Below are 17,592 nucleotides of genomic sequence, written 5' to 3' on the forward strand. Positions count from 1 at the left end.
TCATTATGTATATATATATATATATATATATATAAATAGCCACCTAAACTAAGTAATAACGGAAATATCTTTCCATTAAAAAGTTCATCTGGTTGGAAACAAAATGTATTAATTACTATAAAAGTTGTAATAAGACTATAATGTTTCGTTGGGTTCGCGATGTCTAGTTTACTTCCGTTTTCCTTGGACGTCACGTCATTGGTAAAAAGCAATGCCACATGCAGATTTGCGAATTATATTTGAATTATAGGTAGGTACATAATTACTCAATTTTGTGTAAAATGTGTGTGTAATTGTGTTTTGGAAGTTGCCAGGCGTATTTTTAAATGTATCTGAAACCGTGGACTCGCAATATCTATTGTCTATTGAAGCATGGATGGCATTTAGTGGTATACATCTTGTTAGTAATGTTTTCGTACAACACATTTCTTAGATATTGGAGTCATGAAAGGATGATAAAAATATTGTATAAAAAAATGTGGCGGCATTTTGACGCTGCCTAGGGGCGGCATTTTGTCTAGGGACGTCACTGATTATTTTAATGAGAACAATCAGAAGATTTTGATGTTTTTCATAATACATTTGTGTCAAATGTTAATTTGTCATAATTGAATACGTGTATTAATTAAGGCGCTAAGTACCAAAATAATAAAAACTGACATTTTTATAGAAAAATGTTTTACATACCAATGCCAATAACTTCAACTATAGTCTAAGTGCCTCAAGCAAGTCAAAAAAATACAGCAAAATAATTATATCTGTCGACGTTGTAAGTCCGTTGGCGTGTTTTTTTATAATGGTGTAAGTAGCACTGCAGTGGTCAACGGCATTCAATATAAAATAGCTGACGATGACGTGTTGACACTTGCGAGTTCTTAATACCTAAAATTATAGAAGCTGCCGTGATTGCTTCACACTGTAAAACTACATTTTTCAAAATGTCTGCTTCATGAAATTTTACTGCAATGACTCGGTATTTTGTAAATACAGGCAATACTACTTTTTGGTACTTAGAGCCTTATTTAATACACGTATTCAATTTAATATTGTGTTTGTCTTACTTATATATTTTTGGGGGTTACAAGCCTTTTCTCTCGTATGTACAAATATACTACAGAATTTACTACCTGAAACCTATATCCACAGTTTATTCAATAAACAATTATTACATACCTACAACTTTTCCTTTTTTAGAATCATTGTGGTACCTAGCATAAATGTGTGCACACGAGAGTAAGTAGAGACGTTATTTATTTACACACATTACTTTGTTGACTCAAGCTTGTGATAAAAATGGTGCAATCACCTCGTAAAAAATATGCAACCAAATCACAGACGAAAAGAAAACGTATTTTGTTAATAACTAACTAAGCTGCAACATATAATATAAGTAATAAACACAACGATCAAGTCATATGAAAACCCTGATTTTCACACACATGAATCATATTATAGTTATGAACGAAGAAAATATTCGTCGTCTGATTTTTCCACTTGTCTTAGTTAGACCGATAGACATAATAATAACAAGATAAAAAGAACTTTTTATATACCACGTTTTTAAATTTTCTGTTGAATCATATAAACTTGACAATTCTATGTATTAATAAATACTTTTTTTTGTACTTGATAGAAATAGGTAGGTACTGAATAAAATATTATAGATTACTGACATGTCATTTTGATATTTCATATTAATTTCCATAGTAACGCACGTATATATTAATAATTTAGTTGCTAGGACCACCCCCTTAGCAGCCAATAATAGTATTTTACTTTTTACGGATTTCTTCCGAAATAACTTTTCATACAAAACAGAATTAACTGAAAATGAATTCAATTTTACTTAAAGATGGCTAAAAGTATTAAAAGAATGCATTGGCATCGTGTTCTGATGTATTCTAAAAGTTTCAAATGTCTAGCTAGTCGGGACGTTAGTTAAAAATCGATTGCAAGAATTGCACTGGATAAACAACCGCCGGACAAACAAGAATACGAGCTAAGAAAAACGTGGTAAAATAAAACTAACTAGCTCAGTCGATAATGAAGTGGGTGCACGTCATAAAAATAATCGTTCTTCGCATACTGCGCTTGTCCGCAATATACATAAAACTATCAAAATAATAAAGCCATACTATCATGTAATATTAAAATAGCCACATACGCAAAACGACGATGCGCACTAATGCAATATTCAAGTTCCATTTTCTCGAAAAGTAGATCGAGATTCTATAAGTACATATTTTGATAAAGCTAACTATGAGAAAAAAACTTCGTAACATTTTTTAAATTATTTGATAAAGTGATTTCTGGACAAATCTAGTCATCCGGTAGTAAGTAGAAAAGAAGTACTGTACGACAAGATCTTCTTGGCTACGTGTTAAAACTGTAAACTCCTCCCATTTTAACCGCACTTCGATTATAGCGACGTCCGGTCAGCGACGAGTTGTCCACGTGTTAAAACTGTGAACTAACAATCTCCTCTCATTTAGTCGACGACAGCAACCTCCAGCTGTTGCCTAAATCTTCTTGTTGGACAGTAGTAAATGACCTAAAGCCCGATAGATCGACACGATAGTTAAGTTCTGCGGAATTGTGCCGTTACACCGTTACGTAACGCACACAACCAGTAGGAATGGAATTGGTTTATAATTTATAATGATAATGATGAGAGGTAGATACGTATATATAAACAATAAGATGATTTTATTTGATGATGCTAACGAGAATTCGGCTTCATTTAGTTGTACTATAAAGACACCTGCATACACTCAAGTATTTTATTTTCTTATGATGCTGTACAGAATATATTATTATATAAGCTTTTACGAAAGCTTGGAAAAGCTTTTACTTTACTCCTATTGCATACACAGATTTTCATCCCAACCGTAGACGTTTATTCAAAATGGTTTATTCAACATACCAATTACCCATAAAATTATATAATATGAACATAATATTTAGATATTTTTACTCCCCTTACCCCATTGTCAGATTTCGTTATAAAATATTAATTTGACCCCTTGTCGTTACTATTCGAAATTTCATTTCGGAATATTTTATACTCGTTTTTTTTGTTGTTTTATTTTACTAAATTTTCTACAAGCCGTAATATTATGAATTTACGTCATATATGGACGAACCCTAATATCAGTGGCGAATGGTGGAGGTAGGCTGTTACGATCCGACATAAATAGTGCACACTAAACTTCGTCAGTCAAACATATTTGTTTACTTTTAACTAAGACTATAATGTGTAGCTGTAGACAGTGTTTGTTAGTTTTTAAAATTCAATTAAACCAGCCTAATCCAAGCCACGGTAGGTAGATAATAGTCAAAAATATTTATTTATCTAATTTAAAATATTTTATATATATGTATAATAATATGTATTATCTATTATTGTTTAGTTAGGCAGGGCTTAATGAATTTAAAAAAACTAACCAAAACCATCTGTAATAATATTACGTATTCGTAATTCAATGAAAACAAATAAGAGTATGTCTGAAAAGTGTGCACTATTTTTGTCGGATCGCACATAGCATACCTGAACTATTATGGTTTGGCTTAGGCGGGGTTTAATTGTATTTTAAAAACTAATTAGCACCATCTGCAATTTGTATCCTTAGTTCAATGAAAACAAATAAGTATGATTGAAAAAGTTTAGTGTGTACTATTCACTTCGAATCTTAACAGCTTACCTCCACCCTTCGCTACTGCCTAATATAAGTTATCATCAATCAGTAAACTTTGATTAGCTTATGTCTATGTTTTATCAATATGCATTCAATAATTTGTCATTACTCATTATCTACTTGGGAACTATATTTTATAGGAAAATGTGTGACTCACCGGATGTAGTAAGTATGAATAGTACAAAGTGATTAATACTATGATTAGTTTAATTATACTTAGATTGTTGATATGACTCATTTGTTGTCTATGAAACAAAAGTTTGCAACTATGACGTCATGTTCATGACCATCGAAACCTTACGGGGTGTAAAAGAGAGTTTCATTGATAAATTTACATTATCTACTTTTTCTAAGTAGGTATGTACCTTACTTACTTCATTAATTGAATTGGTATTTATGTGATAGAAAGAACTTTATTATAAAAGTATTCCACACATTTTCAATTACATACAAAACCATTTTTAGCACTTCTTCATATACTCAAGTTGAGGACTAAAACATGAAACATAATATTCAATAACTCAGTTCGGATTAGGGAATCCAATCGCGAACCAAATTCTGATCCCGGGATTTCGGGATTACAATTTGACAATCCCGGGACTGGTCCCGGGATTGGCATTTTTTTCGATTGTTAATGTAAAAATTTTATATTTACAAATAACATTGATAAAATCGGTCAAAAATAAATCTAGTATAATTTATACTATTTAAGACATTTATTGTTAATATTGTATACGTTCAATCTTGGAAATATATAAGTTTAATGGAGTAAATAATACTGTAATATAAATAATAATGTGAATTTAATATGAGATTGCTGTTTCTGATACTAAAGACTTAATGAATGGGTTAGCGAGATTTAAAATAGTAAATCAAATTATGGTGTACTTAGGCCTTTCCGCTTCATAAATCTAATTAGTCAGCCAAATATGAAACTGCCGTAAAACGTATGAGATCATGGTGGAATTACTTTGTTAATAGTGCGAAGCATTGTTCTTTCCAATCTTTCTCATTTTTATTAATTTATGTGAAAAAATAAAATGAATCGGCAACTTACACATGGGTATAAATCAAACTTCATTCAAACTCAGTTTATTTCTAATGTAGTTATTTGTTATTAAAAGTATTTTTTCTGTTATATTTTCCATAAAAAATTATAAAAAACCAATCCCGAAAGTTTCGGGATTATGTTTATCAATCCCGGGATTCATAGGTATCGAAAATAGCTCGGGATCCCGGGATTGGAATCCCTAGATCCGGTAGTAATATAGTGCACCCGGTCTAATCCGTTAAATGAGAAAAACTGATCTAATGTATAGTTTTGGATGATTGTTTGAAAACATTATATAATATTTTATAATATTACAATATGTAGTCATTTTGTATAGCCGGTAAATCGTGTGGTTTGGTTGTAAACTCGATCAAACAATATATATTTTTTAAAGAGATTTCAATACATTCTCAGTTGTTTGGGAAGTATTTCATATTATGTGTAATTAGTATTGTAGGTACATAAAACTCATACAATATAGGTACAATACAATTATTGATAACTTTTGGTTATTGCTATTCACCTACCTCCTACAGGTATTTGTTATCTTATCAGATATAAAAAAAATGATAAGATTAATTCTACGAAAATGGCGCAATAATCAATAATGACGTCAACGCTATAATTATAGGTAAAATAATAATTTGATATTACCTATGTTATTCCAACAAAGTTATATTGAAAAATATATTCAATAGGTAAATAGCGTAATGAATAGTGAATGGAGGAAAATCTCTACAACCAAGAAAGGTATAATATGAACGTGCATATAAGCAGGGCTCGAAATGATCGGAGCGCACCGGAGCGCAGCTTTGCTTCGTCTCTTGGAAAAAATAATTTGTCCGTTTGATTTGAACGTTAGGCCATATCAAACAAAACAAAATCAAAATCAAACACACTTATTTTTACAAACTATACATAAAATAATTACAAGATAAAAAGAACTTTTTATATACAACGTTTTTAAATTTTCTGTTGAATCATATAAACTTGACTTGACTAGCTTAAACGATCAAAAAATATTGTATTTGATAGAAATAATACTGAAATGTCATTTTGACACTCATATCGATTTCCATAGTAACGCACGTATATATTAATAATTTAGTTGTTAGGACCCTAGCAACCAATAATAGTGGATTGGATTACGGATTTCTTCCGAAATAACTTTTCATACAGAACGGAATTAACTGAAAATGAATTTAATTCTACTTAAAAATGGCTAAAAGTATTAAAATAATGTATTGGCATCGTGTTTTGATATATTCTAAAAGTTTAAAATGTCTAGCTAGTCGGGAAGTTAGTTAAAAATCGATTGCAAGATTTTTACTGGACAAATAAGAATACGACCTAATAAAAACGTTGTAATAATTAGATAAATATTTTCGTAAAATTATTAAGGGTCCAGTTCGTAAAATTTTCCATTTCGAGAGCTGGATATTAGAGTAAACCATTTTGCTGACAGTAAGAAAGGTAGAGGGGGGCAATCTCGGTCAGAATTTTTAATCTGGGATTACAGGATACATATCATATTTTAATCCCGTGTTCTGTGCTTCACTGTCTTGATTGATGAGTTACTTTATGCAAAGTTATATATTTAATTATTGTCCAACTCGTAGTCCCAAAAATTGGAGATAATCACCTCTAGTCTATTATTTTATTATTATATTATTCTTATTTTCTAAAATTTCAATATATTTGCTTAAAATGACATATCTAGTTGACGACAAGAAGCATAATTGAATTGTCTTTTTTGTTAAAAATTAAAAACAAATCTAATCGAAAATCCCCTAAATTCAAACATATATTTTGATTGTAAATTTCAGGATTACACACTATAGGAAGCAGTGCATCTTGTTTACACTACAATACCTAATGTATACTTAGGTACTAAAGTAAATGATGGTCTAAAGGCCTGGGTCTCCGATATACGAGTATTATAATATTGTCTGCAGAGCAGTGACGTCTCTAGGAAAAGTGCCGCCCTTAGGCAGATTTAGAATGGTGTCCCCTTTAATTTTTAATCTCAAATTGCTAAAAACTCTTCAAAAAAATCCTTAACTTAAACTCTTAAACAGACAAATGCAACAAAAATCTAAAAAAAAAATCTACATAAATAATTTAATCTACTGAGGATGATAGCATTTCTACGAAACCTACTACCAAACAATGGTTGGTTTTCTTGGAAATCTAAGGCGCTGACAAGTTTGGAGACCCCCTTATGAGTTTTCAAACTGAGATGTCGGTAATTGCTAATGAAGAGACTGCATCGTTTGATTCATTGAAAACGGCCACTGCTTTCTAATGGTCGTATGAGTTCCATCATTTGCCGCCCTTTATATTTTGGCGCCCCTAAGTAACGCATGACGCTCCAGTTCGTTTGTACATTAGATATGCTTATTGTTAGTGGAAACATTGAGAGCCGACGAGGAAGAGTCGGGTCTCCTGCTCGATGGTCCGACTAAGTGAAGATGGCAACAGTCTCACATACGGATTGCAATACCGAATGAAAGTACCAATACTGGTATTTCGGTATTTCCTATTATTATTCGCTATTAATACCAGTATTCGTAAAATAATTGGAAAAAACAGTATCTACCAATAAATATTATATATATAAAAATATCTTTAAAATATCAATATTTAATAATATTTGTAATTGCTGGTCACCAAAAGACGATGAAAAACCACGGAAGTAAACTAGACATCGCGTAATCCGACAAAAATACAGTTCTGTTAAGCTTTTTATGTTAATTAATACATTTTTTTTCCATTTTCAATTACGAATATATCGGTATTAACTGATTTTTAAAACCGGTATTTCGTTATCGAAAAATACTGGGATACCGGTTTTGAAATACCGGTATTGCAATCTTTAGTCAGACAGAAAGTGAAATACAGAGACCGAAAGAAATAGTGATCCGCAATGACGAGGAATGGCCTAGGGACGTCAAAAAAGTATTGACGACTGATATTTCCATACTTCGTTTAGACACCATACCGATACCGTTACCAGGTATGATGTCCCTAGGAATGTCACAAAGAAGGTGTAATCCTAGGAGAGAAAATTTTGTCCTGGATTGCAATTCTAAATCAATGCGCACGTCGTATTTATTGAACGTAACTGAGGGACGTATTGAAACCAGGACCGGCTCTAGAAAATGCCGGGCCGGATCAGAGTAAAAGTATACAGGACCTTCCGTTAAAAAAATTAACAATTGACAACCTAAGCATTTTGATAAAATAACAACGAGCATATATTTTTCTTATCTTTTCGAACATTTTTACTAAAGAAAAGTATCGTACCTAGTTTTGGAAATGAAAAAGAGAACTTTTTTAGGTCCATACATCATATAAAACGTGAGTGCCCACGATTTATATGATGTACACTCAAATCTTCATGTAAAATTATGAATATTTTTTTATAATCACAATCGGCGCCTCTAAGATGTGACGCTTGATTGGGCTCAATCGGCTCTAAGACCGACTATGTTTGATATATAAAAATACAAAAAAATGTGACAAATAGCAAAATTTCAACCACACACTTATTAATATAGAAAAAAGCTTACCGTATCCTTCATCGATGCTGGTTTCAAGTCGTGAAGCGAACGGACTTTCCTCGAACATGGAGTACCTTCCAGCCTTCACAATCAGCTCCGGATTCGCCTCCACCGCTTTGACTACCTCAGTCTCTTTTTTCACAACTTCAGTTTCTTCCGGAATGCTTGGAACCGCCTCAACTGCAGCTGGTTTAAATTCCACGGTTTTCACGTCCAATTCTTCTCTGGATCCATTGTCAGTAGCCGTTTTCTTGTCACCTTCAATATCCAATAAACTTATTCTATCAGTCTGAAGTATTTCATCCGGTACCAGAGCACCAGGCGTGATTTCTTCGTGTATAACTTGAGCTAAACTCCCACAGTTGGAAACCAGCGCCACTAACGCCACCAGCACAAACGCCCACAACTTTAAGGTCCCCATCACGAAAATTTATTCTATAACTTGCGTTTTGTAACGTTCATATTAGAAAATCGCTTTTTTAACACAGTAATTTTTAAGGCTGGTCGTATAGTTCAAGCAATATATCCCTAATGGCGACTGTTTGAGGCAATTTTTGCTCTTATCATTGTATCACTATTATCTGTGAAGCAGGTATTTGAGATATGATAAGAGACTAGCAAGGTGTGGATTTGATTACAACACTCAATGTTGGTGATTCATGAGTATTTTTTTGTGAATTGCGTTATCATTTTCGATAGGCATTTTAGGGTTATCCTAGTATCTGCTTTTAAATTAATAACGTATTTACACATATAAATCTAAAATGACATAACACATGACACATTAGAAAAAAATAGCTACATATAATTATTAGAGCCATGGCCCCCACATCCTAAAGCGGCCCCCCTACCTATCGCTAAGGTCACGGGAAGTGTGACTTTTTACAGCAGTGTTCCCCAAATGGTTTCCACGGAACCCTAGGGTTAAGGGTATTCCGTGTATTTTACCGGTTTTAAAATAAATCCAGTTGATTTATTGAGTTGTTGGCACTCAGCATATTATGAATCACTGATCGCGACCTCATTTTGTGGTAGGTACCCAAGTAACATGGAACCCTTCGCCATATATTCGCCAGAAAATACACAAAATAATTATATTACCAATTTCTACGCGTGAATTATCATATATATCAATCAAAATATCACATCAAATTATATCGCACAGACACATCTTTTTAAATGTTAATAATAATTCAGGAAAATAGCGCCGCAGGCGACTTTTTTACTATTAGAGCAAATTTGTGGTGTGTTTTTCTCATTTAACTGGTCGGCTTGCCACGCCGGGCCACCTCTTAGCCCGGGCCCTCAGGCTAGAGCCCTGTCAGCCCCCCCCCCTGTGGGGAGCATGATTAGGGCCCTTGCATAGGTAAAGCTCGTACTTGTCTTGAAGCATCGACTATATTCGGCAATAGGCTATGTTCCGCAATATTACCGGCGAATCGAAAGTAGGATGTAATGAGAAAGTTGGAAACAACAAAATCATAAATAAAAACAATATAAACAAAGATTATAAAAAGAAGGCAATTAGGTAGGTACCTATGCTATCCATAAAATATTCAATTATTAAAAAATACCATCAGAAGTATGCACCCTTATTCAAGCCTCCCACAAGGGGGAGGGCTAACAGGGCTCTGTCCTGGGGACCGGGCTCTGGGGGGGCGATGTAGCGGGTTGACCAGATAACTGAGATAAACACACTTCACCAATTTGCTTTAATAGTAAAAAAAGTAGCCTGCGGCGCTATTATACTTCATGACCATTGACATTTTAAATTAATATATGATTATGTGATGTTATTTTTTATTATTGTGTGTTGAATATCGACAACTCCTTGATTAAAGTAGATATTGTATTAAACATAGAACACCTTCAAGATAGGTAGGGGGCCCTGCAAAGATCCTAGTCCGAGGGCCCGCTTCAGGATGTGGAGGCCATTCCTATATTATATATACTTATTCTAAGAATAACTATTAAAAACTTAATTAGTTTTCTATCTTCATACAACGCGTTTGCAATTAGGTAAAAATATAAATTATCACTTTATGGAATCTTTACAAATCTAATAATGACGAAACTCCTCCCATTTTGTCTTTATAAAACCATCAATTTCATCATATCAAATATTGCATTCATATGCGTAAGTATCGTTTACATGGTTCACTTTTGACGATCATCGCGGAGGAATCATCCGCAGTGACGCGTGTAAACGCACATGCATCAACCAATCATCGAAAGTGATCATCCGGAATCAAAGGTGAATGAATTTGAACTGATCGAGTGACTTATTTGCATTCCTTTTAACTAATTCCGAAGATTACCGAACACAACTGATTCTTCAGGACTATTCGGGCGAGCTCTACAATATTTTCCACCACCAATGTTTTCTATGCGAAATGAATTTCATGAAAATGAGGACAACATCGTCATAATCAGGAGTACGAAAACTCGGGTGGATCCTGGTTTTCCTCCAAAAATAAAAGATTGTGACAATCATATCGATATAATCAGTATACTATGCCAGTAGCAGCTGAGTTGAGTAAATATTGTAAATCAAAATATCGTATATAATAATTATAAAAAAAGAATATGCTTTGTGCTTTAATTTTTTAGATTTACGGTCAACAAATTTCACCCCCTCCCCTTTCACTCACCATCATATCCTCACAAATCAGCATATTATAATATCAGATCCCATCTAGAAAAGTGACATCATAATAATATATGAACGACGCCTTCTGCGGGCTGTTTTCAATAATTACTAAAGCTTCCATGAACTCCAACGAAGTATTTTAATCAGTTTCTATCTACTACTTAGTAGTTTTAATTCATTTTACTCTTGTATTCTTTATTGCGGATTGAGAATCACCATGCCTAAGGCTTTATATAAAATAAAAAAACTCTTTTTTCGTTGGAACTTAAACATATGCATGATTAAATCATTATTTACGTCTGCATATTTACATTATCACCAACTATTAAATTATACTATAATCATTTAAATATAAATAATAATATTAAATATTTTTTTTAAAGTACCTATAAGTACCTAACGTCTATTTATTTTCGAATTCCGTGGCGTCCAGTTGTCCGGTGCCAAATCGTCCTAGACCCCCAAGCCACGATCTTTTTAGACCGTGCCTCAACTGAGGTATAGCGTTAAGCCATTGACCAAAAACTACCATCAAAGTTTTGATATATGTCTTGGTATTATTAAATTATTTTTTTGTACAATATAACAAACATTTTTCAAACATCGAATCTAACCCAAGTAAATAATATATAGATAGGGATTTTTTTTTAGTTTTTTTTATATTTTATAATTTTTTTATAATTTAGTTATATTTTAGCATAAATATACGTAATAGAATATTTATTATATATCAGTCAGTTAGCGTTTTTCGCCGATGTTTTTTCCAGATAAAGCTTATATTATCTTTCTTATCAACAATCGGGAAAGTATTAATCTACCAAAACCCGATATCGACTGATATCTATTAGGTATTCGATACACCTATTATTAAGTAAATATGGCGAATGTTACTCATATTTCAATATCTACTTTACAAAGGATTAAAATTAAATATCAAATAATATGTACCCTTATATATTATTATTATTATGACAATTATTGATATTATGTGTATTAATATTCTAAAGAGTTTGGAATTATAATATTACGATTTCACGTTTTTGATAGCGATTTCAGAATAGATTCCAACAAACACTGTTGTCGTAATCAGGGTAACACAGAAACAATTTGGAGTGCGATACTTTTTCGAATGTACAATTATGGGATACAAATAAACACGTGTTAAAGAATAATATGTTATTTTCAATACTTAATCTGTATGCATTAAATTTTGTCACGCAACCAAAACGCGCGTTCAATATTAGTCATATTTGAGGACATTCCGGAGGCTTTGTATTTCTAAAATTTTATAACCTGACTTGTCATTAAGCTATAAACAAAATCCAGTTTCAAAATCTTAGTCTACTCCAGTGTTTTCCAAACTTTATGTTACTACGCCTCCCTTTTAAAAAAATCTAATCTTGGTGCTTCCCCCCCACCTTTATTCCATTAAATAATACAGACACTTTTTTATATAGTCAACAATGTACTAATACAAAAATGAAAAAAAAATACAAAAATAAATAAGGTTTTACTATTTATATTATGTAAGTATATTAATTTTTAAATTAATTCGTCTTTCATGCGACGAATATGCTTGGTAATTAGCACAATCAATTTCAATATTATATAGGTATTCCAGGCCAGGATCTTTGGCGGGTCCACTTACCTATCGCTGAGGTTAAGGGCAGTGTGGTGCTCTAATGTAGTGTTTCCTAAATTGTACACGGGAGTTATCATTTAAGTATATCAATCATCATATAGGTATCACATCAAATTGCAACGCACAACCACATATTTAAAATATTTAACAGCCCTTAAACAAAGCAGCGCCGCGGGTGACTTTTTTTTACTATTAATAAAATAATGTGAAAAGAGCATTGGAAAACTAACTAAGAACTCGGCAAATAGATTTTTGTTTGCTTCAATATATCTGGCGTAGAAATCATTTAAAAGTGGAAACATGACAAACTTATTTGTTTTGTAATTTTGATTTCCAAATCTCCAATTTTTTTATGAATGACTTCACTTTGTCTTTTTAAATCAGTGAATGCATTAGTGGTCCTTGCATTGATTTATTTTCTTATTTTTTTAAAATTTCAACCAAATAGACAAGTTTAATAACAAAATTATCGTTCCTAAGCAAATTTGCCTCAAATTTCAACATTATGAGTTGACCCTTTTATTTATTTTTTTACGAGATAGCCAGCGCGCTTCACAATAGTATAGAAGTGAAGTCTTTTAAGAATTAGTCTCCATATTTTCAGACAGGTTTGCAAACAAATTTTTATAGTATGCATTTGCAAACTGCAAACCTGTGGCTACATTAATAATTGTGTTAAACTTTTCGCGCCTCCCTTTGCACCACTCCGCGCCTGCCAGTTTGGAAATTGCTGATCTACTCTATGACAACTATTATAATACTAGAACCATCACAATATCTTGGCTATGTTTTTATAGCGCTGTATGCGGACTATTCCGGTGTAGTTCCTCAGATCACCGTTATGTTATGACGTCCGTAGCCAAGATAATAATATAATGGTAGGGCTATGGATATAATAGCTTTGCAGCACTATCTTGCGATGACTACTAACGACCGTATACAAATCATGAAGTTCAATATAGTTTTATAATATTTTACATTTCAACAGGAAACAAGAAAAGTAGGGAGGGTCCCCGAGTAGGCCAAGGTGATACAACAGGTGCGGTGCAAATACTGTCAGCAATAGCGTACATATACAATAAAGGGGTATTACTATAACAATGTGACATAGTAATTATTGATAACGAAATTAACGTGAATATTCTGTGCGTAGGCAGCATTACTTGAAAAATTAAAATCTGTTATGAAGTTTTGTACCTATTGGTCATTTATGTATCATCATCATCATCATCATCATCAGCCGGGGTCAATACACTGCTGGATGAAGGCCTCCCCCAGCTTCTTCCAACTCTCTCGGTCCTGTGTCATTCGCTGCCACGTATTTCCGCCGAACTTTACCAGTTCGTCAATCCAGCGGGTTTTAGGGCGACCCTATGGCCGTTTCGTGCCCCTTGGGTACCACTGGATGACGACATTTGTCCAGCGGCCGTCCTTTCGGCGAGCAATGTGCCCCGCCCATCTCCATTTCAGCTGTTTGGCAACGCGTACTCCTGTCTGCTTCCTAACCTATTCGTTTCTCTTACGGTCCTATCGCGTGATGCCCAACATACACCTCTCCATGCCTCGCTTTGCGACTCTTAGCCTTTGGACATCTCTCGTGTTGAGGGTCCACGTCTCGCAGCCATACGTGAGCACGGGTAGCACACATTGGTTGAACACCCTACGCTGGTAGGTCTCTCTTGAAGATACTATTCAGACGTCCGAAAGCACTCCATCCCAGCTTTGTTCTTCGAGCAATTTCAACGTGCATGCTTCCGTCTATGGGCACCTGCTGTCCGAGATAGACGTAGCTGCCCAAATACCCCCATTTATGTATAATTACATATTATTATTAGTGGTTTAACTAGAGATTGGTTGATTTTAGGCTTGTAACACTAATGTAAGGTGTTTTATTTCAGCGTGGACTAAGATAAATATTAAAGCATTTATTACTTATGTGAAAATTGTTTCTGACAGTGCCATCTTTCCTCAACATAAGTATCAACACAATCATTAGATGCAGCATCATTTAAAACCTCTTTGTTGTGAAATTTAGAATAACGCCAAAATATTTTTTAAGAAGATATTCGTGATCATTGTATTTTCCCAATTTATTAATGTATTTATTAGTATTAAATTTAAAGCCACAACACGTTTTGAAATATCACCGTCTACATAATATTAAATCAGAAACTTTTATGTTGATATAAAATATTATATTAATATTATTATCATAGAAAATACGTTTGTATTTTATTATACAGATGGCATTTTTTTCTTGACAATACCTACATAGTTTTCTTTAATGTCAGTAAAATTGCATAATTCTTAATATTCAGGCGTAAATGTAAAAATACAAATTCGAAATTTTCACTGAAAATGAATTTGATATTTTAGTAAGTAAGATTTATTATATATATCCTTGTATATTGAAATACCTGAAAGACCTGTTGACCAAGCTAACGTGAATGCCAAAATTGATAGTAATATTATGATCGACAATCGTTGTAAATTTTGGCATGTTGATCGTACCTAACGCCAGTGACATCCCGTGGGGGTAGGCAGATTGAGCGTCGCTTGGGGGCGGCAGTTACCCGAAGGGCGGCAAATCGAGCAGAATCATTATTTATATATAGAAATAGCTACCCAAACTTAATACTTAACGTAAAAATATTACCATTAAAAAATTCAGCTCACTGGTTGTAAACAAAATGTATTAATTATTACTATAAAAGTTTTAAAAGGACTTTATTTTTTGGCGATGTCTTGTTTATTTCCGTTGTCCTTGGACGTCACGTCCTTAGTGAACAGCAATGACACGTATAGATTTGAAAATAATATTTGAATTGTAGGTAGGTACATACTTACATTAATTTAAATTTATCCAAATATGTTTGCTAATTACTCGTTTTAGAAGTTTTCAGGCGTATTTTTAAATGTACCTATCTGAAATCGTCGATTCGCAATATTGTCTATTGAAGCAGAAATGGCATTTAAATTAGATTAATTCGTGATATTGTTAGTAATGTATCCATACAACACATTTCTTAGATATTGGAGTCATGAAAGGACGATAAAAAGTACTGTAAGTATAAAAAAATGTGGCGGAATTTTGGCACTGCCTAGGGGCGGCATTTTGTCTAGGGGCGTCACTGCCTAACGCAACCCCCTGCGTCTTTTGACTCTTTTGCAGTCCTGTGTAGAGCGGGATCTTGCAGTCATGAACACAATATGGTTTCAACATCACCCTAGGACAGTGATGGCGAATCTATGGCACGCGATATGATTTTGCATGGCACGCAAATATTTTATTTTGAAGATAGAAAAATATATATATTTTTTTTATAAGTAATGAAGTCTTATAAATAAATATATAGTATATTATATTAAAAAATAATGGACCTCTAATTTTGGTCGATTTAAAATGCTTGAGACCACTGTAGCGAGAGAATGTCTAATCTGATTGGAGCCATTCTGGTGTCAATTTGTGTGTTCAAAGAACCAAAATAAGAAATACAGTAACAAACAATTTCATTACTAATCACAAAAATGACTTTAGTCATTCAAATATAACAGCAGCTGCTTGTTATTTTGTCTCAGACATAATCGGTAAAAATGGACAACCGTTCAGTGATGGGGGAAATAATGAAAGAAGTGTGCTTAAAATTCTCCCACGATCTCTTGGAAAAATTTGAAAACAAGGAATTATTAATATTTCAAATATTAAAAGATATACCTTCGGCTAGAAAGGCGGTGAAAGACAGAATCTCAAGAACTCAATTGTATTTTACAACGTTTTTATTGGCTCGTATTATTTTTGTCCTGTGGTTGTTTGTCCAGTACAAATCTTGCAATCGATTTTAACTGACTTCCCGACTAGCTAGACATTTGAAATTTTTAGAATATATCTGAACACGATGCCAATGCATTATTTTATTACTTTTAGCCATATTTAAGCAGAATTGAACTCATTTTCAGTTAATTCTAATTTTGTATGGAAAGTCATTTCAGAAAAATCCGTAAAAAGTAAAATACTATTATTGTTTGCTAAGGGGGTGGTCCTAGCAACTAAATTATTAATATATACGTGCGTTATTATTGAAATCAATATGAAATGTCAAAATTACATTTCAGTATTCTATATTTATTAATACATAGAATTGTCAAGTTTATATGATTCAACAGAAAATTAAAAAACGTGGTATATAAAAAGTTCTTTTTATTTTGTAATTATTCAACTTTTAACACGGTACCTACTTAAAATTCTTTACTTTTAAAAATTCTTAGAAACCTTTTTTTCATTTTTTACCTCATGAAAGCTTGGTAACTACGTCAGACAGTTGACAAAATAATATTTGGTAAATTTTGGCATGCGTACATAAAAAGATTCGCCAACCCTGCCATAGGAGATTATAATTATAATACATGGATATCACTGGTGATCGCTACAGAAACCAGATTGATTTCATAAAAATTAATAAAAATGGTGGTGTTTAATGTACAAACTTACCTAGGTGGAGACTGCAGGAGTGACCACCAACTTATTAGAAACATAATACAAAACGATATTCAATGATACTACCATTTCGCAATTTAACGATGAAGTGAATCGTAAACTGGCATCGCTATTCAAAAGAGGACGGTGAGATGGTTGACGTACCTACTTATCGATGAACAAGAACCTGAACTACTTTTTAGTGAAGCGATGAAGGCGATAAAGAGACTTAAAACTCAGAAGTCAACAGGCGGTGACGGCATATCCGCAGAAGCATTAAAAAGCTTATTGATGACGAAAAACCAACATACATTAATTTTGTAACGTGATTTGGAAAAGCGGTGCGTGGCCGAAGGACTGGACAGAGCCAATTTTGATCATTCTTAAGGATTCTCCTCACGTAGAAGTGCAAACTATCTAACAATCTCTCTTCTCTCACATGCAAGCGAGATCCTATTACATAATATTATAATCGACAGACGTCTAAATCATTTCATCGACCGACAAAATATACCTA

At 33.1% G+C, this 17,592-nt stretch overlaps 1 protein-coding gene across 3 annotated transcripts in view; it reads right to left on the bottom strand.

The window, feature by feature from the left end:
- The window catches only part of mesh (sushi domain containing 2 mesh), a 53,918-nt gene extending 45,059 nt beyond the window's left edge, over positions 1–8,859 (bottom strand). The window contains exon 1 of one of the 3 annotated variants that reach the window (XM_085960609.1): positions 8,319–8,857. In XM_085960609.1, the coding sequence (XP_085816735.1) occupies positions 8,319–8,730 (412 nt within the window). In that variant the 5' untranslated portion in view covers positions 8,731–8,857. Of the gene's footprint in view, positions 1–8,318 lie in introns of all 3 variants that reach the window. The other 2 variants (XM_085960608.1, XM_085960607.1) reach the window with 2 other exon arrangements.
- Between the last annotated feature and the right edge of the window lie 8,733 nt (positions 8,860–17,592).

This window comes from Rhyacophila brunnea, unplaced genomic scaffold (genome assembly GCF_057557595.1).
Source record: "Rhyacophila brunnea isolate RB1 unplaced genomic scaffold, BYU_Rbru_1.0 scaffold_12, whole genome shotgun sequence".
NCBI classification, from domain to species: domain Eukaryota; kingdom Metazoa; phylum Arthropoda; class Insecta; order Trichoptera; family Rhyacophilidae; genus Rhyacophila; species Rhyacophila brunnea.